Genomic DNA, 25,398 nt, shown 5'->3' on the forward strand with positions numbered 1-25,398 from the left:
TGTTCAACATCCTTAGTCATCAGGAAAATGTAAATCAAAACTACTTTGAGATCCTATCTTACACCTGTCAGAAGTAATAGGCTCAATAACACAAGTGACAGCTCATGCTGGCGAGAATGCAAAGCAAGGAAAACACTTCTCCATTGCTGGCAGGAGTACAAATGTATACAACCATTATGAAAATCAATATGGCAGTTTCGCAGAAAATTGGAAATTGATATAACTCAACCCCCAGCTCTAACACTCTTGGGCACATACTCAAAGGCTGCTCCATCCTACCACAAGGAGACTTGCTCATTTATGTTCATAGTAGCTTTATTCATAATAGCTGTAAACTGGAAACAACCTAGATGTCCTTCAACAGAAGAACAGATCGAGAACATGTGGTACATTCACACAATGCAGTATTGCTCAGTTGTTCAAAAATGACATCATGAAATTTGCAGACAGATGAATGGAAGTTAAAAAAAATTCATCCTGAGTGAGAACACCCAAATGCAGAGAGGCCAACATGGAATGTCTGGTTCAACATGAGGTTCATACCGCAAAAGGGAGCCCATGCCTGACACTGCCTGATGATCAAGAAGCAGAGGCTGTATAGCCCAGAGGCAAGGATAGAGCCAAACACAACTGGCCGTAAAAACAGAAGTCAATGAATTGATTCCTAATGATATTCTACTGTACTCATAGGTGGGTGCCTAGCCCAGTCGTCGTCAGAGAGGTTTCCTCCAGCAACTGATGAAAGCAGATGCAGAGACTCAGAGCCAAACTTTAGGTGGAACCATCTCTGAAAAGGAGGAGAAATGATTTTAGGCACCGAAGGGGTCAAGGACACTAGGAGGACACGGCCCTCAGAACCAACCAAGCAGGGCTCATAGGGGCTCACAGAGACTGAAATGACAATCACAGAGCCTGTGTGGGTCTGAGCCTGGTCCTCTGCATGTATGTACACAAAGTAGCTTGGAGACTCCTAGGCTGTGTTCTTGTGGGACTCCTGACAGTGGGAGTGGGCATGCCTACTCTTAGGACCCTTTTCCTTCTACTAGGTTGCCTCATCTAGTCTTGATATGAATGTTTGTGTCTAGTATTATTGTAACTTGCTGAGTTGTGTTCGGTTGGTATCCCTAGGAAGCCTGCCCTTTTCTGAAGGAAAATGGGAGAGGAGTTAATCTGAGGGAGATGCTGGGTTTTTCTGAGTCTGCATCTGAGGCACTTGGAAAAGTAGAGGGAGGAGAAACTATGGTCAGGATGTAATGTAAGAGAGAAGGCAAAAAAGGCATAATTCACCAAGGGTGCTGTGTGAGGGACTTCCTAGGGTCACATGGGTCACTGTGAACTGTCTTATACTCCAGCTGGAGTGGCGGGGCCCATGGTTTGAATGTCAAGCAAGCTAAAGCCTCTCTGCTTCCCTTTCTCCTGCTCACCTTTTTCCATGAGGGCTCCGCATGAGGTACACTGAAAACCACAGGTTTTTCAACTATCTCCCATTTTCACACACTGTCTTCTGAACCGTACCAGATATACTCATGGCGCTGTTAGAATATAGAGAATTTAATAGTATTTTAAAACATGACTGCTGTGTAGATCTTCTTGTGGTGTCCTTGACCTTACTGGCTCACTCAATTGTTCCCCACACTCTTCTGCAAAACTCCCCAAGCTCTGTCTAGTGTTTGCTGTGGGTCTCTGTATTTGTTCTCATCTGCCACTGGATGAAGCCTTTCAGAAGACAGTTATATTGGGCTCCTGTCTGCAAGCAAAGCAGAGTATCATTGATATTGTCAGTGGTTGGCTCTCTCTCATGGGGGGGATCTCAAGTTGGGCCAGTCGCTGGTTGGATATCACCTCAATATCTGCTCCATCTTTACCCCTACACTTCTTGCAGGCAAGACAAATTTTGAGTCGAAGGTTTTATGGGTGGGTTGGTAGTCCCACTCCTACACTGGAAGTCCTAGCTGGCTATCGGAGGTAACAACTTCAGGTTCCATATCTCCTGCTGCTAGAAGTCTCAGCTGGGGCCACCCCCGTAGACTCCAGGGAGCCTCCCCATCCCAGAGACACCCTCCCATGGATTTTCATTTTCTCTCCGAGTTCTACCCCCAACCCACTGTCCTTCTTATACCTGATCTGCACCCCTAATCCCATACCCAACCCCTCTCCTACCCAGTTCCTTCCCTCCATCTGCTTCGGATGTCTAGTTTATTTCCCCTCTGAGTAAGAATCAAACACCCTCTCTTGCATCCTTCTTGTTAGCTTCTTTGGGTCTGTAGATTGTAGCATGGTTACCATTTACTTTATGACTAATATCCATATATAAGTGAGTACATGACATGTTTGTCTTTCTGTGTTACCTAGCTCAAGATAATTTTTTCTAGTTTCATCTGTTTGCCTCCAAATTACATGATTGTCTTTGTTTTTAACACCTGAGTAGTATTCCATTGTGTAAATGTACCACATTTTCTCTGTTCATTCTTTGGTTTAGGAACATTTAGATTGATTCCAGTTTCTGGCTATTACAAATAAAGCTGCTATGAACATAGTTGAGCTAATGTCCTTATGGTATGGTGAAACATCTTTTTAGTATGCCCACGACTGGTATAGCTGGATCTTGAGGTAGAACTAGTCCCAATTTTTCTGAGAAACTGCCAGATTGATTTCCAAAGTGGTTGTACAAATTTGTGTAAGATGGAATCGCAGAGTCATTCTGATTTGCATTTTCCTGATGACTAAAGAAATTGAACATTTCTATAAGTGCTTCTCAGCCATCAGCAATTCCTCTGTTGAGGATTCTGTTTAGCACTGTAACCCACTTTTTAATCGGGTTATTTGGTTTGTTGGTGTTTAATTTCTTGAGTTCTTTATATATTTTGGATATTTGCCCTCTGTGGGATGTAGGGTTGGTGAAGATCTTTTTCCAATCTGCAGGTTTCTGTTTTGTCCTATTGGCAGTGTCCTTTTCCTTGCAGAAGCTTTTCAGTTTCAGGAGGTCCCATTTATTAATTTTTGATCTTAGGGCCTGAGTTTTTGGTGTTCTGCTCTGAAAGCAGTCTCCTGTAGCAATATAGTCAAGGTCATTTCCACTTTGTCTTCTAGTAGATTAAGTGTACTCGGTTATATGTTGATGTATTTGATCCATTTGCACATGAGTTTTGTGCAGGGTGATAAATATGGATCTATTTCCATTCTTCTACATGCAGACATCCAGCTAGACCAGGGCCATTTTTTAAAGCTGCTTTATTTTTCCCATTGAATAATCTTGTCCTGTGGAAAAAACAGGTGTTCGTAGGTGTGTGGGTTTGTTTCTGTGTCTTTGATTTAATTCCATTTATCAATCTGTTTTTATGCCAATACAATGTGATACCTCCTCCAGGTTTTTATTGTACAGGATTGGTTTAGTTATCCTGTTTTTTTGCTTTTCCATTTGAAGTTAAGAATTGCTCTTTTGAAGCCCATAAGAAATTGCATTAGAAATTTAATGGGAATTGCATTGAATCTGTAGATTGCTTTTGGTAAGATGGCCTTTTTCACTATTTTAATCCTACTGATTCATGAATATGGGACATCTTTCCATCTTCTGATATCTCCTTCAATTTCTTCTTTTAAAGGCCTGAATTAAAAAAAAAAAGACCTGAATTTCTTGTTATTTGGGTCTTTTACTTGCTTGGCTAGAGTTACACCAAGATTTTTTTAATATTATTTATGGCTATTGTGAAGGGTGTTGTTTCCCTATTTTTTTTTCTCTACCTGTTTATCACTTGTATAAAAGAGGGCTACTGAGTTTTTTAAGTTAATTTTGTATCTAGATACTTTGCTGAAGATGTTTATCAGCTGTAGGAGTTCTCTGGCAGAATTTTGGGGAGTCACTTATATATACTATTATATCATCTATGAATAGCAGTAATTTAACTTCTTCCTTTCCAGTTTGTATCCCCTTGATCTCCTTTAGTTGTCTTACTGCTCTAACTTGAGCTTCAAGTACATATATATATATATATATATATATATAGAGAGAGAGAGAGAGAGAGAGAGTGCTTGTGTTTCCCTTCTTTTGGTTTTGCAGGTATGGTGTTATGTAGTTGAGTGTAGTTAACCTCCTTAGGTTGGCATTTTCTTCTGGTATCTTCTGTATGGGCTTGATTTGTAAATAGATATTGGTAAAATTTGGTTTTGTCATGGAATATGTTGTTTTCCCCCCATCTACGGTGATTACAAGTTTTGCTGGGTTATAGTAGTCTGGGCTGACATCTGTGGTCTCTTAGAGTCTGCAGTGCTTCTGCCCAGGCCCTTCTGGTTTTCAGAGTCTATGCCGAGAAGTCAGCTGTAACTATGAAAGCTCTGCCTTTATATGTTACTTGGCTTTTTTTCCCCTTGCAGCTTTAATGTTCTTTCTTTGTTCTGTCCCTTTAGTGTTTTAATTATTTTCTGGCAGAAGATATTTCTTTTCTGGTCCAATCTATTTGGTGTTCTGTAGGGTTCTTGTATGTTTATAGGCATGTCTTTCTTTAGGTTATGGAAGTTTATTTCTAAGATTTTGTTGAAAATATTTCCTGGGCCTTGGAGCTGAGAGTCTTCTTCTATTCCTATGATTCTTAGGTTCAGTCTTTTCATAGTATTCCAGATTTCTTAAATGTTTTGTGTCAGGAACTTTTCAGATTTAACATTTTCTTTGACTAATATATCAATCTCTCCAATCGGATCTTTACATCTGAGATTCTCTCTTCCATCTCTTGTATTCTGTTGGTGATGCTTGCGTCTGTAATTCCTGTTCTCTTCCCTGTGTTCCATCTCCAGGAGTCCCTCAGTTTGTGTTTTCTTTATTGCTTCTATTTCTATTTGCAGGTCTTAAACCATTTTATTCATTTCCTTCACTTGCTAGATTGTGTTTTTCTGTGTTTCTTTAAGAGATTTATCCATTTCTTGTAGAAAGACCTCTAACATCTTTATAAGGTTGGATTGAAGGCCATCTTCTTGTGCTTCTGTGTTGGGATATCCAGGGCTTGCTGTAGTAGAATAGCAGGCCTCTGTGGTGGTGCCATATTGCCCTGGCTCTTGTTGATTGTGTTCTTATGCTTGCCTTTTGCCATCTGGTTGGTCTCAGTGTTAGCTGAGATCAGGACTCCTCAGGAGGGTGTCAGAGCCTTGGACCTGACAATGGGGTTCAGGAAGCAACCTGGCTGTACCCCAGGTGGATTTGAATGTTCCTGCAGGCCTCCTCGTGAAGGGAGTCAGAGCTATGGGCCTAACAATGGAGTTCAGGGGACAGTGTGCAGCTCACCTCTACTGGCTGTGCTCCCAGAGGACCAGGAAGGCAAGGAACAGGCCAGGAGGAGTCTAAACTGAATGTTTCTGGGGCCCTGCAGGCCTCCTAAGGAAGGCAGCTGAAGGGGCTTGGGGCAAGCCTGTAGCTCACCTCCTCTGGCTGTGTTCCAGGTAGACCTGCAACGCAGGGGACTGATGGAGCAGGGTCGGGTGTCTACACTGGATGTTCCTGGGGCCCTGCAGGCCTCCTGGGGAAAGCGGACAATGGGGCTCAGGGGAAAGCCTGTGGCTCACCCCTGCTGGCTGTTTCCTTAATTTAATCATTTTTTTAAAACTTAATTTTTTGTGAATTCCAAATTTAGATATGTTTGTGTCACACTGAACTATCCAGTGAAGAGGATAAAGATGAAGAAGGAGTCTACTGTGTACCAGATACAAAGCCAGAGACCTACCAAGGTTGGTTGATGTAGCCTAGCATCCCTTGGAGCCTCAGGCGCAAAACTGCCATATTCTCATGTGGCCATCAGGGGGAGGCCAAGGTTCTATGCTGAGCTAGGGTTGTTGAGAGACTGGAGGTCATTTCTGATCCTCTCTCTTCATGCAAGACTTGGGTTGGAACAGGGCTCAGCCAGCCTAGGTGGGAGGGGTGAGCATCAGGTGACTGGAAACCCAAGTTAGCTGGAATGTGAGGTAGAGGAGACTCCACAGCGTTTGGAACTTGTGGGTAGAGGAGTGAGAGGCTGGCTTAAGTCAGGCCTGGGGGAGGTGGGGCTGGAGGAAGTCAGATGGAAAACACTGGAAGGTCAGCAAGGGTTAAAGAAATTGACTGAGCTCTGTGCTGGGCTGGGAAAGGGACCAAGGTGAACCTGGGGCCTTCGGAGGGATGTGTCAGCCTTCTAGACTGTGGACAGTTCAGGTGGTGAGAGTAGCCTGTCCTATTAGGGAGGGAAAGGTCCTGGGAACAGGAAACTGAATGGCTGGCACAGCCCACACCTTCTAAAGTCCAAGGGTCAAATCTCCCTTCACCCAGTGCCTGGTTCGACTCTCTGCCAAGTGTTGGGGCTTGATGAAGGTGGCTCAGAGATGGTAGGAATGTCCTAGGCCCGGGAAGATTCATTTCTGGAGCTAAGTATGAAAACCAGTGACTGAGCGTATGGCACCTCGGCAGTGCAGTCGCCTCCTGATGGTTGTGTGTGAGAAAGCCAACCTTGGAGGGTTGAGAGTTAAAATAGGTTTGTGGCTGGATAGGCCATACACCTCTAATCCCAGCGCTGGAGAAGCAGAGAAGGGCAGATCTCTGTGGGTTTAAGGCCAGGCTGCTTTACACAGTAAATTCCAGGCCAGTGAGAGCTATTCAGTGAGGTCCAATCTCAAAAAGAAAAACTAAGAAACAACAACCTACCCTACTGGAATCTCGGGATTTTCTACTGGTGCCCCAGTTCCTGAAATAATGACTCAGAGACTTTGCTATTTGTGAATAAATGCCTAGTTTATAAGCTTTCTTCCCCAAATGGCTCATAACTTATTTCACCCACTTATTCTATTCTCTGTGTCACATGGCTCATTAGCTCTCTTCAGTTTCATGTGTCTGTCTTTGAGTCTGGGGCCAATCTTGTACCTCTGACTCTATCTCAGTGTTCATTTCCTTCTGCTGGGATGCCCACCTCCTATTTCCTGCCTCAGCTGTGGACCATCAGCTTTTATTAACAGGTGATGTTTCCATAGAGTACACGAGAGATTCTCTCTAAACACCCCCCCCCCATGTAACATGATGAATATGTGTGAATTGTGTAGCCTGAAGTTCCAGCAGAGGAGAGGCTGGAAAGGAGGAGGAAGCAAAGCCCAGAATTGATAGGAGAGGGCTGCCTGGACCAGCGAGGCGCACGAACAATGAAGTGGCTCAAACAACAAAGAACTTTGGTTATGTTCACTCTGGAGATTATTTATTATGAATTTTGTGCCTTTGCGGCCCATTCCCTGCAGTTCTTGTCTGTGCACAGACAAGCTGGTCCTGCACAGGCAGGTTAAGAGCTGTTAGGGGAGCTTCATGTTTCTAGTTATCCAGGGCAGGAAGTGGACGACCTTCATAAAGACTGCAGAGGCGATCCTCTTGGATTTTCCATAGGCTAAAACTCCATAAGCTCTGTTGTCACACACGAAGGGTCCCCCAGAGTCACCCTGTGGGCAGAGGAAGGAAGCACTGAGCCTGGTTCCCTCTGGCTCTGCTGCCCCTACATCCTCCTGGCAAGGCTGTCAGGGCCAGGGCAGGCTTTCCAATCTCCCTCAGTGTCAGAGCTCCAGGGAGCCCAGCTTTTCCTTCTAGCTCCATCCCTGGCTTTCCCTGAAGTCCTCAGGGATGCTCTGGGTAATTCATACACCCTCCACTCTTGCCACACCCACACCAGGGACTAACAGGAGACCTACAGGGCTGTCCCTTCCCTTCCCTGAGGCTTGAGGTGTGGCCATTTTCACACTAAGTCCTCTCCCAGATTCAACTCTCATTGCATTTTGTCTGTTAAATGCTTAAACCCCACCTTGAAAGCAGCCTTTGCTTTCTTCGGGTCTCCAGCACAAATCTCTGTGGTTTTGGAATAGTGACGGAAGTGATTTTTGCATTTCTGGTCCTCCTGGACGATCAGTTCAACCTCTTGAAGGCCGGCAGTCAGTAAAATGTTCTCAGTGGAATTTGATCCCCAGCCAGCCAGATGGCACACGTCCCCAGGCTTTACACGGTCATAGCGGCTGGGCAGGCTGAGGGACCTCACAGCTCTAGTCCTCTTGGCCTTTCTCTTTAGCTGATAAGGAAGAGGCAGGAGAGACCAGCTCAGCCAGGAGTCTACTTCCCTGGGTCACTGAAAGCCAGGATGGAAGGGAGGGAAGAAGCAGGATCAGAGCAGGAGGGGAAGGACAAATCCTGCACCAAGCAGAGCACAGGAAGTAGGTGTGTTGTAGGGTGGTGAGTGGAGGAGATCAGAGGACAGGGGTGAGTGGAGGAGATGGGAGAACAGGGGTGAGTGGAGGAGGTGGGTGGGCAGGGTGCAGTTCTCACCTTTAACAGCATGATGTCATTGGAGCGGGCTTTAGGATTATAGTCCCTGTGGGGAATGGCTTTTTCCACAGGGATGACCTGCTGTGTCTTCTCTCTTGTCATGATGTTGTGGGCCCCCAGCGTGACTGTCATTGAGCTGTGCAGAGAGCAGAGTGGACTTGAGAGATGTGGGAATTTAGCTGAGGGGACTTGAAGACACAGGAGGGCCTCTGTGTCTGACCTACTGCTCTCTGCTTCTCAAGGACATGAGACTCCTTGAGGCTCCCTCTTACTTCTAGGCAATATTCCAAAGTTTGCACTGGTGCTTAGCATGAACTGTCACTTCAACCACTGCTTTAATTTGTCCAGTGCAGGTGATCAGCTCAAGGGTGCTGCTGACTCTGCCCTCTCACCCTTTCACCTCAAATGTACTGGTATCAGAGTTCTGTTTTCACAGTCCTGCCTTCTAGTGAGCTCTCAGGGGAACAATAAAGGACACAAGATCCTGTGCGGGCCAGCAAATGTGGGCGAGCGGCTTCTCCTCACCTTCCATTGCAGTGAGCAGCTGTCAGCACGAAGTTGTATCGAATCAGGAAGCCTCCGCAGTTACCCTTCTTCCCATTGATATCCACAGACTTAATAAAGGCCATGTAGGGGCGGGAGTGGGGCTTGACCTCATGGCCCCCGATAATCTCCTCTGAAAAGTAAAGGTTAAAATATGGGATTCCTGGAAATAGATGAGGTCAGAAGAGAAGACCTCAGAAGAAAGGGGGAGGTTGGGGATGGGATCTACAGTCCCCAAGGCTGTCACAGACAGGATTCCTTGCACATGGAATAATCTTTGCTGAATCTTGAGCCTCAGAGTCCTGCTCTGAGAAGGGGTGGGCAGCATTGTCCTCCAGGCCCTGCTTTACAAATACATGGAGGGATAAGTTCAGTCTTCATCATGCTGGAGGCTGAGGGACCCTGGGTGGTGTCTTGCTGTTGGTTTTCCTTTGGTAGTGAGTCACTCTCACCCCTCTAATCTTGATTGGTGTCATTTCCACACCTTTTACCCACAAGCCCTATGGGCAGGATTTTTCTAACTGTCTCCTATTCTCATGCCCAACATGTCTTGGGCTCTCAGTAAATGCTCTTGGCTGCATGGCTGAGTGACTTCTGGTTATCCAGAGCTGGTGGTGCAGGGCTGTGGGGATTCAGAGCCTGGGCGACATTGGAGCAGTGTGCCAGGAGGGATGGAACAGCTGGGGCGTTACAGGAAGAGGTGGAGAGGCACCTACAGCTCGACTGCAGAGCTAGCGCAGTGTGCAGGGCAGGCTTCTTGGCACCCTGGGCTCTTTCTTCAGAAGGTTAATAAATGATGCTCATGTTCTTGAGCTGGTGGCCTCACCCGCTTGCATGCTGCTCAGTAAAGCTGCCCTTTCCCTGGGCTCAAGTAAGTTAGTGATGTAAATTTTGTATCTTTGCAGTCTCTGTCACATCTCTTTCTAAGGATGATCCAATCTCCAGGTGGTGAAGAAAAGCTGGGAGAAGCTAGTGCCTTCTAAGCTTTCTGAGAGCACCTCCCTTCCTCAGACCCTGTGGCAATCTAGTCAGTGTTAGATTCCCAAGTCTGGGTTTGGCATGGGACCTGAGTTTCAGAAAGCTGCTGGGTGCAGTCAGGACAATTCCTGACAACTGCTGGGCAGAAGGACAGCAGAGGGGTCATGGATGGCTGCTCTGGGACAGGGTTGTTCACTCACCTGCACCAGCTCCAAGTGGCAGGAGAAAGGTCAGGAGAATCAGGACTGGTGGCATCTTCCCAGAATGGCTGTTCTGGCAGAGGAGGGCAGAGGAGACCCAGCCCTGGGAAGGGGATGAAGCAGGTTTGTGCTCCGTGGGCTCACAGGCATTTAAAACCTGTGCACCTCGGCTTCTGATTGGCGTCGATTTGGGTAAAGATGACACTGTCACAACATTGACCTCCTATGAAGTCCAAGAGAGTAGACAGTGTAGAGACTGTGGTTGAGGAGGTCCTGAGAACACAGGAAGTCCACTGTGTCTGAGCTGAGACAAAAGTGAGTCCTTCTTTGACTCTTAAAACTTTTTGTATTCTGATAAGATCTATTTTGATTTCTTTGGTTTTTTTCTTCCTTCTTTCTTCCTTGCTTGCTTCCTTCCTTCCTTCTTCCCTTCCTTCCTTCTTTTTTCCCTTCTTTCTCTTTTAATTTCTTTCTTTCTTTATAAAATAATACTGACAACCAATTTATCTTATCAACGATTATAGCACTACTATACACAGTACTTAGAGACTTGATACAGCACCATATTGACCTAGGCAGTCAACAATGCAGTACATCATGTCACTAACCTTCAGGACGACTGCTTATACTGTGGAACAATCTGTTTGAATAGTCTGATGAGCTAACCCTAACTCACTCTGATTCTCCAGAAACTTCTAGGAAGTCACAGAGGAATCTCAAAGCAAGTGTTTGACCCATGTCCACTGATCATGTGTTTCTGTCATACACAGTTAAGTGTAATAACAAATCAAAATGACGGGTGTAGGTACTTGTTTATTAGGTAGCTATTTATCTCTGGGGCAAGAGCTTCAGGATTGAGTTTAATGCTCAGTAGATCAGCTTTGGCTTCCCTACTGGGGACTTCCAGGGTATTTTCTGCAGCTTTGCCTTGCATTTTCTATAGACAAGCAAGGACCTTGTTAAGATCTTGGATGATGATTTGATGATCTAGGAGTGAGAGACAGGGATACAGCCCTTGAAAAAACTGATCTGGACTGGAGGACGCTGAGAATCTGAGCTTAGAGCACAAGATGGTGAGAGCTGGGTGAGGCCAGCTCTGGGTGAGACAGGCTGGCCTGCCCTGAGGACAGGGGTGTGTGGGGCCACATCCCAGTAGCCCAGGGACCTACCTGGACTCCTGCTCTTTCATTCATGTATTTGAGATATTTTTAAATTTCCTCCTTTTATACTTTGGGACCAGTGGATGTTTTATCTTAGTTGTAAACTAAAGTCCTGAAATTAGTTGCATCAAAATTAATCGTGTAGTCCAAATGTGTATTACCTTTTGCCTTTTCTGTGCACATTGAAGGGATCACTGTTTTGGGCTACACATTACTTACACAAGTAAAGTTGGTAAATCCCCCTGAAAAGGGACAGTATGTAAATGGCACGATATCTGCACACACAGATAAGCTACAAAACCATTATAGATAAAGTAATCTTAATTATATGGGCGCTCAGTTGGGGAGAATCTTTTAAAACAAGGCAACAAGCTCCATGTTGGTCATATCTACTAAATAAATTGAACACAGGAAAGTAATAAGATCTATTTTGTTCTCTTTTTACATAAAAGTAAAGGAGGACTCCATGGATCAGGGTGGAGATTCGGCAGCTCCACTCTGGCAGATGGACATAGCCCTGATCTCAGTAGCTTCGTAAGATGTACAGATAGTTTGGTTTTAATTTTACTGTTAGTGCGCTTAGCACTTTAAGTTAAAAGAAAAATTAAAATGTAATATATTACTCATTATTGCTCTCACTCCTCACACGTCTCTCCATCCCCTTCAGATCAATGGCTTCTTATTCTTTTCATTCCCTCTCACATGCATAAAGAGAATAAAAATACAAATCTAATCGACAGAGTCAGTTTAATATGCATGAACACATATTTCCTTTAGATCTGACCGCTTGGGATTGGATCACCATTAGGGGGCTCATCCTTGGGGAAGACTGATTCTCCCTCACTCAGTTGTAACTGCTTGTTACTCTTCATCTCGGGACGGGGCCCCTTGCTATTTCCTTGTCCACTTTGGAAGGTCACCTGGTGTGTTCAGGTCTTGTTTAAACAGTCATATTGTTGAGATTTCTTGTCATATCTACAAGACATAAAGCTTGTGTAGCCCTGGCTTTACTGGACTGGCTTTGTACACCAGGCTGCCCTTGAGCTCACATAGATCCCTTTGCCTCTGCCTCCCTGAGTGCTGGGATTACATATCTGGGCCACTGCACTTGGCTGAACTAAACAGTTTTTAACTTTTGATTGTGTGTACGTGTCTGTGTTTGGGAATGTGCACATGAGTACCGGTGTCTTTGGAAACCAGAGAAGCTGGAGCCACGAGTGACTGCAAGGTATTCAACACGGGCACTCAGCTCACCTGACCAAGGTTTTCCCTCCAGACCTTCACCCAGATCCGCTCACTGCCCCACTCATAGACCTTATTAAGAAAATCTTGAAAATAAATAAAAATGCACATCAAATTAGCAGCTCCCAAGACTGTGCTATTTAATGGACTTCTATACAGCTAAAATCAGCATTCTGAATGGAAACTGAGGCCTCACACTAATTTTTACACTTTCAGTACAGAATACATTTTACATGTTTATCCACAACTAAGACAAAAGCAATTCATGACAGAATGAGAACAAAAATAACAGTTAATGTACTGGCCACACAGCCAAGGGTGGCTGGAAGAAGGACACCCAAATGCCTGCCATGGGCACCACTGCAATGGACAGATGTGTGATGGATGGAGAGATGGGAAAGATGGAGTGCCCAGTGGAGAGATGGAAGAGAAAGCGAAGCCCAGGGGTTTATAGACTGTTAATGAGGCTGGAATTGGAGACTCCGTGTCAGTGCGAAACAGGCAGATGTGAGGAGGCCATGGTGGGGTCCTGGCTCGGGCTGATGCCAAAGGCCATGCCTGGGTCCACGTTCCTGCCGCGATCTGTGTTCGTGTCTGTGTCCCAAGGTTCCACCAAAGGGCAAGTGGATATCCATGGTCTGAGATGCCATTGGAGACATTGTGAGTGTCTGAGGGCTGTGTGCTGAGGGGAGACAAGGTGATCTGTATGGCCTGCACCGCCACCCATGGCCATGGGGACATCTGGCCCCAGCTCTGCTGAGGGTTGTCTGGGTCCGTGGTCCTATGGCAGCTGCCGTTTCTGTTGGTGTTTCAGGACCACGTTACCACCAAAAGCCATCAGATGTCCTTTGCCTAGACTGCTGCCCGTGGCATTATGCGGAGGCGACCCTACTCCTTGTCTGAGCTACCCTGTTGGCAAGGGAAACAGCTGAGCAGGCTACAAGCATGGGAAAGCTGGCCCCATGCTCAGTCCGCTGTGAGGCGGCTTGGGCAGGAAGAAATGCCTTACCTGCATCTCACCCCTTGCCACATTCTCTTGCAGGCAAGACAGTTGGCCCTAAGGTCATTAGTGTGGGGGAGCTATCCCTGCCCCCCACTGGCTGCAGCACTTGAGAGGTGCCTGCATGTCAGCTGGGCAGCACAGCAGAGCTGACTCTGGTGGCAAGGTACGGGGGAGCCAGACAGGGCATGAGTGTGGGAGAGCTGTCCCCTATCAATGCTGGAACCTCAGTGAGACTCCTCTTGCCTATGTTGTCGCTCTGTATCATGGAGATCCTATAATTTTGGATCAATAGGACCAGCACCATCATGCACTCCAGCAGTTCATCCATGGGGTAGATGTTGGCTTGGGCTATGTCAAAGCCACGGATCTGGGCACGGGAGATAATTGAGCTGGTCAGAGGGTAGGCTCTTCCAGCCTCTGGGCCAGTTCACCTGCAAACCCCACATCCTACTATGCTGCCCAGGGGAGGTGCAGGGCCTGATCACCATAGCTGGCTCAGAAGCAAAAACACTTGCTTGTAAGTCACTAGAGGAGGTCAAGTTGTCTGCACATCCTTTTGACTTGGAAACTATGTATAGTAGCTATAACAATTGCTTTTAAATTATCGGATGGCTTTGCTAGTTCTGTTTCTATTTTGTGGCTATCTGGATTATTCTTTTTACTATGTGTAGTTATCATTGACGCCATAGCTAGGAACAAATTTGCAGCATTTAAAGGCCTCTTAGTTGGACTAAGCATGGCTTCTCCAACTTCCCTGGCTCTCTCCGTGCCTGGACAGGGGGTTATTTTCTGTTGTCACCTGTGCTGTCGTTTTCTGCACCTCTTTCTTCCTCACAGCGTTCATGCCAGTGGTGTTCAGAAGGTCTCCCTTTCTTCAGGAGATCTTTCTTGTTCTAATCTAATCTGTACTAGCTCTGGTGGAATCCACAGCTTTTCTTCTTCTGTGGAAACAGACACAGAACCTCTTCCCTAATAGAATTCAAATTCTGGTTTCCGTTCTGATGTTATCACATCTTAAAAAAAAAATACCAGCTGATTTAATTTTGCAGTTTTTTCCCCCCACAATCCAATATCTCTCAGCAGCTACTGTGGTTTTGCTCATTAGCATTTAAAAATATTAAAGTTAATAAAACATTTATGCAATGGATCTCTGGGGGTCTTTGTTACCTCTTTCAGTTTATTAAACATCCATTTTAAAGTATTATTAGATATTTCTATAACTGTTGTCCTGTAGGATTGTGAGGTATGCCTGTGAAATGCTTTATGTTGTAAGATGCGTAAAACTTTCATTTTACTAGAGACATATGCTGGGGCATTGTCTCTAGTAGAATGAATTTGTACAGGTATAATAGCCATAAATTATAATAAATGTGTAATTACAAAATGAGCTTTTTCAGAGCTTAAAGCAGTTACCCACTGAAATCCTGAATACGTGTCTATGGTATGGTGCACATACTTTAATTTCCCAAACTGTGCAAAATGAAACATATCCATTTGCCAAATTTCATTTCTTTGGGTACCCTTTGACTTCCTCCCTGCATGTAATAGAGTTTGGTTATACAAAGAACAAGTAGAACATTTTTCTTATAATTTCCTTGGCCTGTTGCCAAATGATGAAAAAAATCTTTCTTCAAACCTTTGCTGTTAACATGTTTTGTTTTTGTCTTTGTTTTTTCATGAAATTCTGAGGTGTCTACCACATTTCCTATTAATAGCTGATCAGTCTTTACCTTGGGCTAGAAGGTATGGTAAACTCGTATGAGACATGATATATGTTAAAAATAATGCATGGTTTCTATTTCTGATTATTTCTTATAGCTGAATAGAGAGTAAAGTTAATTCTGAATCATCTGGAATTAGATCAGCAGTTTCTATAAGCAAAATAGCTCTCTTCATATTGAGAGTCAGTAATTATATTAAGAGATTCAGAAAAATATAATAATAGCATAAGAATAGCACACAGCTCTGATTTTTAATTGAATCATAAGGGTTCTGAGCCACTTTACTTATTTTTTTTCTGACTTATCACCTGTCTTTCTTGATTTATTTGTATACGTTTAGAATGTAGGGCTTCCAGAAATTGGTGTTCCTTTTATTCTATAAGGGGGGATCCGATTAGTTCTTTCTGAAAACTGAAGTTTCCTGCTTTAGGGATACTTGTTATTATTCTCTCCCCCAAAATTACGGCAAGTCTTTTCCAATGTTTTTTTTCCCCACAATGAAGAGATTTCAGCATTAGCAAATGCTGCTACAATTTCTATTGGGTTTATTCCTGCTAATTGAGGAAGTCTCATGTTTACTTTCAGAATCAATCGGGGATCCTTTTTTATATAGGTCTTTAATTTTTTTACTCAGTTTTTGTGATAAAAATATCCATTCTAAGATATTATCTTCTCTCTGCATAAGAATTCCTGGAAGAATGAGTAGAAGGCAACAAACAAACAAACAAACAAACAAAAACCAATCCAGCTTTGGATCCAAGTGACCCACATTGCATCCTGTAATTTTTTTTTTTTTTTTTTAACCAGAGTCAATTCTCTTTCTACCTCAGCTGATCATTTTCTTGGATTATTTGAGTACTTATTACCTTGTAAGTTTTGAAATAAATTACTCAGCTCTTGGATAATTAACTTAGTTGTGGGCTACAGCCAGTAATATCTCCTAGCAAGTTTTGAAAATCATTAAGAGTTTGTAATTGTTTTCTCCTAATTTGTACTTTTTATGGTCAAATTTTCTATAAACCATATATCCTAGATAACTGATAGGATCTCGTTGCATCTTTTTAGGAGCAATTCGCAATCCTCAACAAGGCAAATTCTCTTTACTTCATCAAACATTTTTCTAAAATGTCTTGTCTGATTCAGCCAAGACGATATCATCCATGTAACAGTAAATTATAGTTTGAGGAAACTATTTAATAATTATTTCTAATGGCTCTTGTACAAAATACTGGCACAAGGTGGGACTGTTTAACATTCCTTGTGGTAGATTTTTCCGATGATATCTCTTTTTTGGACAATTATTATTATAAGTAGGTATGAGGAAGTAAACATTTCCCTATCATGCTCAGGCAAAAAGATTGTGAAAAAGCAATTTTTTAAGTCAATCAGTATAATAGGCCGTGCCTTGGGTAGCAGAGAATGAGAAGTGATTACAGGCCTATAAAGATTGCATTGGCTGAATTGTTTTATTTATGGCTTTAAATCAGTTAACACCCTCCATTTTCTTGATTAACAATACAGGGGAATTCCATGGGCTGGTAGATTCTTCATTGTGTCGATCATTCAGCTCTTCCTATACCAGCTGTTCTAATACGTGTAATTTGCCTTTTGTCATATGCCATTGTAACACCGCACAGGCCTGTCAGCTCACTGTTTTAAAGGTTGGGCTGTTGGTACATTTGAAAAACCAACGCCCGTCATGTCCTGCCTATGGACAACCTGGGCTGTCTATGACTGTTCTTGAAAACACCCTTCAGTGCTTTCCTCAGAAGCATTTTTTATGTTATGGTTTATCTCTGAGACTGAAGGAATGTTAATCTGCATCCTCCACTCCTGCAACAAACTGATGTCCCCATAAATTCATGGCTATGTTATCCACATATGACTTTAATTTTCCTATTTGTTCTTTTGGCCCTATACCCTTGACCCATCCCTTTTTGCCTAAGATAAAGTTCCAACCCCTCGAAACTAAATATCTACCTCCTGAAAAGGCTGATCTGGAGGACAAGATTTTGGTAAAATTATTGTTGCATCTGCTTCTGTGTCTACCATACCTTCTATTTCAATACGATTTATAAATACTTTCCGTTGTGGCCTCAGACTATTTGTAGCAGTGCCAAACTACTTGTTTTCTGGTCTCTCCTGCATTTTCTGTCTTAGCTGCTGAAGCTGCTCTGACTTTGATATTTGGGTTGTTAACGGCTATGTCCAGGGCAGTGCTGGTTAGTTGCTTGCAGATGAGGCTCTCCACTGCTGACCTGAGTGGGCAGACTTGAATTTGATATTGGGACCTGTGAATGGCCCTATGACATTTCCCAACAAGGGGTTTATTAGTCCAGGGCTGGCCTCTTCCACACCTTCTGCATGGTCCAGAAGACTGGGGCTTCAGTGTGGATAATCTCTAGAAACAAACATCGTTTCCAGGAATGCCTTGCCTACAGTCCCTTTGCAAATGACCTTGCTTTCTACATCCAAAACATTTGACAGTTTGACTTTTCTTAAAACTTTTAGAGAGTGCTTCTATGAAAGTTGCGACACAAGCACAAGATCCAATATCAGCCATATTTCTAATCCATTCATCTCTGGTGCTGATGTTCCTTTTAGAGGCCTGTTCACCTTTTAGCCTTTTCTGAAGCCAAATATTCTCTCAGTACTTGCCTCACTTCTGAATCTGATACGTTTCTCTTTACAGTTCAAGTCAATCTTTCTAAAAAGTCAATGAAGGCTTCCTTTGGCTCTCGCGTAATTTTAGTAAACAATTCGACCCTTTTCCTGTTTCTTTCACCTTGTCTCAAGCACTTAAAGTGCCAAGTTTGGTATCATCATATTCCACCTGCATTTGAACCTCATCATATTGACCTTCAACCTAACCTAACAACCTAACAACCGATCTTAGGAAACATTTATACCTCTGGCCCTATTTTTCTGTCCTATCTCCTTAGCTTGTCTTTCTACCATGACTGCCACTGTAACTGAAGACCAGAGTCTAATATTGCTTTTGTCATATCTTTCCAGTCTTGAGGGATTACTTTATTTTGAATTACCCAAGAATTTAACATGGAATGACGGCTTCTTTAAATTTTTAAAAATGTAGTATTTCCACAGGATGCCATCCAAATTCTTCATAACCTTGGGGGTGCCTATCATCTGCTGGTATTTGTCATAGAGTAACAGGATAAGCTAAGGTTGTTTTTTTTTAACTGCTTTTGCATGACTTTCTTCAATTTTGTTATATGATGGCACAGTAGGATTTGGCCTTAATTCCTCTGTCTCTGAGTATCTTTCTCATTTCTATTTATGTCTCTCTAAGTTTTCTTCTAAGGCTTGTATCTTATCTATCCATTTTTTGTATTTTTCTTTTTCCTATATCTCTAAAGAATCTTTTTCCTTTTTAAAAATAATTTATTTAATTTTTACTTTATGTGCATTAGTGTGAAGGTGTCAGATCCCTTGGAATTGGCATTACAGACAGTTGTGAGCTGCTATGTGGGTGCTGGGAATTGTACCTGGGACTTTTGGAAGAGCAGATAGTGTGCTTAACCACTGAGCCATCTCTCCAGCCCCAAATATTTTTTCTTTAAAAAGAAACAGAAAAACACTATGTCTATTAAGAAAAATAAATAAAACACTAGAATGATAATAATCACAATCAATATTAAGCTCATCTTAGTTAAGTCATTTATCTTTCCATTTTCTATTTCTACTTTTAAACCTAAGGTAGCATTATATAGGGTTCTAAAGCCCTGTGTTAATAGAATTTCTGATCCTGTGGATTATTCTTTTTAATATTATCACTTCTCTCCTTAAGGACTTCCCAGGTAACTTACCAAGTCTAATGACTTCTCAGGTTCTCTCACTGTTTTCCACATGTTTGCAACTTGTGAGATTTTTTTACCCCATTTATGCTCATGCCACATGCTCACTGCCTGGCATTTTTCTGTCCAGTGTCTCTCTTCTTTGCTGGCTTGCCTTTTGCCTCTCCTTGAGACTCCAGATGCAACAGGGGGAACCTGTTGTCTGTCTCCATGTACTTTTGCTGGCATGTCTTCTCCTGCACATAAAGGAGCCACATGTAATATTTATCATTTTAAGTTATCTAATAGTTATACTAATAATGACATGGGAGGCATAAACTAAGGTAAAAACCCTGCTTGCTCAGTAAGGTAACTTTATTTTCTAAACTATATACAAAATATATGTTTACAAGCCTGATTCTACAACTCAACTACTAGCTCTTTAGAACTCTCTGTGTCCTTTTACCTAGCTATTCTAACTTTCTCTTGAACTCCTCCAAATCCAAGAGTGCTCCTTAGCTCTCTTTTCTTTTTTTTAATTTTAATTTTTATATTAATTAGAGTTTATTCACTTTGTATCCCAGCTGTAGCCCACTCCCTCCTCCCCTCCCAAACCCATCCTCCACCTGTCATCTCCTCCTATGCCCCTCTCCAAGTCCACGGATAGGGGAGGTCCTCCTCCCCTTCCATCTGACCCTAGCTTATCCGGTCTCATCTGAACTCCTCTGTAGCCTGGCAACACTGCTCCTCCATCCAGGGGAGGCAGTCAAAGAGCTAGCCACTGAGTTCATGGCAGAGACAGTCCTTGTTCCCCTTATTAGGGAAGAAACTTGGACACTGAGCTGCCATGGGCTACATCTGAGCAGGAGTTCTAGGTTATATCCATGAATGGTCCTTGGTTGGAGTATTAGTCTCAGAAAAGACCCCTGGGCCCAGATATTTTGGTTCATTTGCTATCTTTGTGGAGCTCCTGTCCCCTCCAGGTCTCACTGTCTCCCCCTTCTTTCCTAAGATTCCCTGCACTCTGCCCAAAGTTTGTTTATGAGTCTCATTATCTGATTTTATACAATGCTGGGTAGAGTCTTTCAGAGGCCCTCTGTGGTAGGCTCCTGGCAGAGAAACATTTAAAGAAATGCTCAATGTCCTTAGTCATCAGGGAGATGCAAATCAAAACAACCCTGAGATTTCACCTTACACCCATCAGAATGGCTAAGATAAAAAACTCAAGTGACACTACATGCTGGAGAGGATGTGGAGAAAGGGGAACCCTCCTCCATTGCTGGTGGGAATGTAAACTGTACAACCACTTTGGAAATCAATTTGGTGTTTTCTCAGACAATTAGGAATACCGTGTCCTCAAGATCCAGCTATACCACCCTAGGCATATATCCAAAATATGCTCAAGTACACAAGGACATTTGCTCAACCATGTTGGTAGCGGCTTTATTTGTAATAGCCAGAACCTAGAAACAATGTAGATGTCCCTCAACAGAGGAATGGATACAGAAATTGTGGTATTTTTACACAATGGAATACTACTCAGCAATTAAAAACAAGGAAATAATGAAATTTGCAGGCAAATGGTGGGAACTAGAAAAGATCATCCTGAGTGAGGCATCCCAGAAACAGAAAGACACACTCAGTACATACTCACTTACAAGCGGATACTAGACATATAATATAGGATAAACATACTAAAATCTGTACACCTAAAGAAGGTGAGCTAGAAGGAGGATCCTGAGTAAGATGATCAATCCTCACTCAGAAAGGCAAATGGGATAGACATTGAAAGAAGGAGAAAACAGGAAACAGGCCAGGAGCCTAGCTCTCTTTTCTAGAATATCATTTTACCTGGGTCCTCACAGCTGCCTCTCTGTTGTTCGTACAAGCCCAGAGAGAAACATCCCTATCTCTTACATGAGTTCCTTCCATGAGGGTTATTCCAAGCCAAAAACTCCCAAAGATGAACTTGCTATCTAAAAAAGTCTCTAGCTCATCCTCTCTATCCTCGGCAGGATGAACCATGTCACTGTCATGGTGGGGTAGGGGTAGGGGCTCTAAGCCATGTCTGTAGGGGCTGAATCGTTTCACCTTTATGGTGGGAAATCTCGAGGCCACCCAGCTGACTCAGACCATAGAGCAAAGACCACAAGACCTTTCCCAAACAACTTGCTTTAAAATAGGTAGGAACATTCCTTTCTTTAGCATTCTTATCTGTTGGAGGCTTTCAGAGGCACAGCCAAACTGCATCTCTTCAGGACACAGCTAACTGCATCTGACATCCCATTTAAGCTTTTGTATTTTGCTAAAAATTAAGTTTTCTATGTACAAATATGAAATATCCTGTAACAACTAGCTATAGGGGAAAACATTATTTCTGGCTTAAAAAAATAAATTATATCATGGAGGCTGGCAGTTTGATCTTGCAGATGGTAGTCATTCAGCTGTGGCTGTTTACGGTGAAGGCTGTCCCACAACGCCGTCAGGCCAACTACCCCTGAGCAACATGGCAAATGAATTCTTTCCTGCATTTTGGTCAGGAGAAAATATGTTTATTGGATAAAAGCACGTATATCACTTTCTTTTCCATTACTGTGCTAAAACACCACAACCAAGACAATTTCTAGGAGAAAGACATGGTTCTAGAGAGACACAAGTCCACCACTGAGGGAGGTATGGCATCAAATAAGGGGCATGGTAGCAGGACCAGAAAGCTGAGGGCTCCTATCATTTACTACAATCACACAAACACACACCTGGGGGTTGGGGGAAGGGAAAAAGGGGAGGGAGGGAGAGGGAAGAAGAGGGATAGATAGAGAGAGAGGGGGGAAAGAGACAGAGAGACTAGGAAGTGGTGATGCTGTGAGGCTTTGAAATCTCAAAGTCTGCCCCAGCAATTTACTTCTTCCTCCAAGGCCATAATTCCTAAAATACCCAAACAAGGGCAACATGGGAACTAAGTCATCAAATACATGAGCCAACCACAGACAGGTGGCACGGGACACCAACAAAAAAACAAATGGTGTGGTCTAGAAACACAGAGGTGCCAGATTCATCTGAGTAGGGGTAAAAGAGAAGGGGGTGGAGCTAGGAGGCTGGAGGAAGCCTGGCCCTGTTTCCAGAGGGGAACAGGGAAACTGCTGCTAGATGAGAAACAGGTTTGACTGAAAGAGCTGTCCCCTTAAGGGAAGCCTTGGTGAAGCCTTGGGAGAGAGAGAGCCTGCCCAGGAAGGACCATCTCCATGTGATGTCAGCAAGTGTTCTGTGTCTCCAGAACAAAGGTGCTTTTCCTTCCTTCTCTGTCATATGGCACAGAGGAGGTGGCAGTTTACCCTGAACCCCAAGCAAGAGACACCCTACATTTCTCCTGATGGTGCTCAGCTTTAGGTCTGTTAGAACAGCAGCCACTAGAGAGAATGGGACAAGCAAAACTGTGCTGGGCAATGACCTTGCCTGAGTTTCAGAGATATGTTTCAGAGATAGCGCTGGCCCCTGTGAATGGACATGAAACAAGTCAAGTCTTTTTATCTGCAAAGACATTTATTAAGTTGCTGGCATCTGTCCTAGAGCAATCCAGGACTCAGCTGTAGGGAAGATGGCTGGCTAGTCAGAAAGGGAACCAGTTTGCTTCTTGTAGTTAGCTGCGTTTCATCGTCTTCTTTATCCAGGATAGGAAACTTGAGACTCTGGTGAAGACCTGTGGAGCTGAACCATCTTTTTTCCCATTGGAGAGGATGCCTGCAGCAGCTTTTTTACACACTAGAGGACCTCCGGAATCCTCCTGTGAATTGAGGGGGACACAGGGAACTGAGCTGTTGTTCAACTTAGTCCCAACCTCCCACTCATGTCAAGGCTCATCTCAGAAAAGAATGACTTGTGTGTTCTCTTTCTGGGAGGAAGTCAGAGGGCAGGCCTGGGGCCCCTGGGCTTCCCAGCTCTGACCATGGACATAGTTACTGCTTCACCTCCCTCCTGAGGCCAGCCTCTGCCCTTCCCCCAGGTCTGTGATCCACTCTCCATGAAGGTATGTGGGACCCTCCTCACCTGGTTGTGGCTAGGACACACTCAGGGAGTGTGGGCCTGGAAGTCAGCGCCTGGAAGGCTTTGTGTTTCAAACACACTTTTTTTATACAACCTGCCTTCAACAAAGGCTCCTTGTCAGCTCAGGCTGCCCTAGTCAGTTCCTGATTCATGCTGTTTCCTGGGAGAACTTTCACAACCAGTAGGCAAAAAGTCCCTTGGTGTTTGGGTCCCTAAGTCAGATTTCATTTCCCTTCCCACTGAACCCAGAGTGGAGAGCAATCCAACTTACCTCAACAAAAGCACCGTTGATCTTTGGGTCCCCCACACATATCTCATTGGCTTTGTCGTAAGAACCTCCAAACTGGGACTCACACACCTGATCCTTCTGTATGGTCAGCTGGACCTCTTGCAGTGTGGTTGGGAATTCCCCCTCTGCAGTGACCTTTCCCCAGCCAGCCACATAGCACATATCCTGGGGCTTCACAAGGACATTTCGCCTGGGCAGGTTGAGTGGCTTCACAGCTCTAGTCCTCTTGGCCTTACTCATCAGCTGTTAGGAAGAAGCGGGAGAGCACAGCACAGTTAGCAGCCTGATGCTCCGGGTCACACTGAAGCCAGAATGGAAGGGAGGGAAGAAGCTGCTGCTCTGGGTCACCCTGAAATCCAGGATGGAAGGGAGAGAGGAAGCAGGAGCACAACAGGGTGGGAGGGGCAAGTCCTGCTCCAATCACAGCAAGGCACCAGGGATGGGATTTGGTGGGTGAAGCTGTGTGTATAGAAGGGTGGCAGGGCTCACCTTTAACAGCATGATGTCATTGGAGCGGCCTTTAGGATTATAGTCCGGGTGGGGAATGGATTCTTTCACAGGAATGACCTGCTGGGTCTTCTCCTGTTCTTTGATGTTGTGGGCCCCCAGCATGACTGTCATTGAGCTGTGCAGAGAGCAGAGTGAACATGAGAGATGTGAGGCTCTAGCTGAGGGGACTTGAGGACCCAGGAGGGCCTCGGTGTCTGACCTACTGCTCTCTGCTTCTCAAGAACATGAGACTCCTGGAGGCTCCTTCTTGCTTCTAGGCAAAATTCCAAGTTTTGCATTGACTCTTAATGTGAACTGTCATGTCAACCACTGCTTTAGTTTGGCCAGTGCAGGTGATCAGCTCAAGGGTGCTACTGGCTCTGCCCTCTCACCCTTTCACCTCAAATTTCTCTCTTCTCAGACTTCCATTTTCACAGCCCTGCCTTCTAGTGAGCTCTCAGGGGAGCCTCCACAATGAAGGACAGAAGATCCTGTGGGCGTCACAGAAAATGTGGGCGAGATCTGCCTCACCTTCCCCTGCAGTGAGCAGCTGTCAGCACGAAGTCATCTCGAACCAGGAAGCCTCCACAGAACTTTTTCTTCCCATTATCTCTCAGAAATGTAACATGTGCCATGTAGGGGCGCGAGTGGGGACTGACCTCGTGGCCTCCAATGATCTCCTCTGAAAGAAAAGGCTAGAATATGGGGTGTCTGGGAGCAGCAGATAAAGTCGAGAGGGAAGATCTATGAAGGGGTGATTGGGGATGGGATCTACAGTCCCCAAGGCTGTCACAGACAGGATTCCCTGCACATGGAATAATCTTTGCTGAATCTTGAGCCTCAGAGTCCTGCTCTGAGAAGGGATGGGCAGCATTGTCCTCCAGGCCCTGCTTTACAAATACATGGAGAGATAAGCTCTGTCTTCATCATGCTGGGGGCTGAGGGACCCTGGATGGTGTCTTGCTGTTGGTTTTCCTTGGGTAGTGAGTCATTCTCACCCCTCTAATCTTGATTGGTGTCTTTTCCTCACCTTTTACCCTCAAGCCCTATGGAGGTGGATTTTCTAAGAGTCTCCTGTTCTGGTGTCCAACACATCTTGGGCTCTCAGTAAATGCTCTTGGCTGCATGGCTGAGTGACTTCTGATTATCTAGAGAGCGGGTGGTGCAGGGCTGTGTGGATTCAGAGCCTGGGGGACATTGGAGTAGTGTGCCGGAAGGGATGGAACAGCTGGGGCCTTACAGGAAGAGGTGGAGAGGTACCTACAGCTCAACTGCAGAGCTAGCGCAGTGTGCAGGGCAGGCTTCTAGGAACCCTGGGCTCTTTCTTCAGAAGGTTAATAAATGATGCTCATGTTCTTGAGCTGGTGGCCTCACCCGCTTGCATGCTGCTCAGTAAAGCTGCCCTTTCCCTGGGCTCAAATAAGTTAGTGATGTAAATTTTGTATCTGTGCAGTCTCTGTCACATCTCTTTCTAAGGATGATCCAGTCTCCAGGTGGTGAAGAAAAGCTGGGAGAAGCTAGTGCCCACTAAGCTTTCTGAGAGCACCTCCCTTCCTCAGACCTTGTGGCAATCCAGCCAGTGTCAGGTTTCCAGGTCTGGGTTTGGCATGGGACCTGAGCTTCAGAAAGCTGC

The 25,398-nt window shown here is 44.4% G+C and overlaps 2 protein-coding genes and 1 non-coding gene across 3 annotated transcripts; 1 reads left to right on the forward strand and 2 right to left on the reverse strand.

Moving 5' to 3' along the window:
- Positions 1–6,402: 6,402 nt before the first annotated feature.
- On the forward strand, positions 6,403–6,483 carry LOC129684802 (small nucleolar RNA SNORD55/SNORD39). Its single transcript, XR_008721399.1, has one exon. It is a non-coding gene; the product is annotated as a small nucleolar RNA SNORD55/SNORD39 (small nucleolar RNA).
- Positions 6,484–7,223: 740 nt separating this feature from the next.
- Positions 7,224–10,121, reverse strand: LOC129684545 (granzyme E-like). The gene is made up of 5 exons (XM_055617755.1): positions 10,027–10,121; positions 8,831–8,981; positions 8,306–8,441; positions 7,791–8,051; positions 7,224–7,434 (listed from the first exon to the last, which is right to left on the reverse strand). Exons 1-5 carry the CDS (start codon positions 10,079–10,081, stop codon positions 7,291–7,293), a joined length of 747 nt encoding a protein of 248 aa, XP_055473730.1. The 5' UTR covers positions 10,082–10,121; the 3' UTR covers positions 7,224–7,290.
- A 12,462-nt stretch (positions 10,122–22,583) lies between these two features.
- Positions 22,584–24,860, reverse strand: LOC129684389 (granzyme C-like). The gene is made up of 5 exons (XM_055617535.1): positions 24,803–24,860; positions 24,297–24,447; positions 23,766–23,901; positions 23,259–23,519; positions 22,584–22,727 (listed from the first exon to the last, which is right to left on the reverse strand). The coding sequence occupies exons 1-5, from the start codon at positions 24,858–24,860 to the stop codon at positions 22,584–22,586; spliced, it is 750 nt and encodes a 249-aa protein (XP_055473510.1).
- Positions 24,861–25,398: the final 538 nt, after the last annotated feature.

This window comes from Psammomys obesus, unplaced genomic scaffold (genome assembly GCF_907164565.1).
Source record: "Psammomys obesus unplaced genomic scaffold, mPsaObe1.curated_primary_1811, whole genome shotgun sequence".
NCBI classification, from domain to species: Eukaryota; Metazoa; Chordata; class Mammalia; order Rodentia; family Muridae; genus Psammomys; species Psammomys obesus.

Coding starts and splice junctions, on each gene's coding strand:
- LOC129684545 (XM_055617755.1), bottom strand. CDS start 10,081: ATGCCACCAGTCCTGATTCTCCTGACCTTTCTCCTGCCACTTGGAGCT. Junction 8,052..8,305: donor ATGACATCATGCTGTTAAAG/GTGAGAACTGCA, acceptor CTTCCTTATCAG/CTAAAGAGAAAGGCCAAGAG. Junction 7,435..7,790: donor AAGCAAAGGCTGCTTTCAAG/GTGGGGTTTAAG, acceptor CTCTGCCCACAG/GGTGACTCTGGGGGACCCTT.
- LOC129684389 (XM_055617535.1), bottom strand. CDS start 24,860: ATGTGTTGGACACCAGAACAGGAGACTCTTAGAAAATCCACCTCCATA. Junction 24,448..24,802: donor CACCTCCATAGGGCTTGAGG/GTAAAAGGTGAG, acceptor CTTTTCTTTCAG/AGGAGATCATTGGAGGCCAC. Junction 23,520..23,765: donor ATGACATCATGCTGTTAAAG/GTGAGCCCTGCC, acceptor TCTTCCTAACAG/CTGATGAGTAAGGCCAAGAG.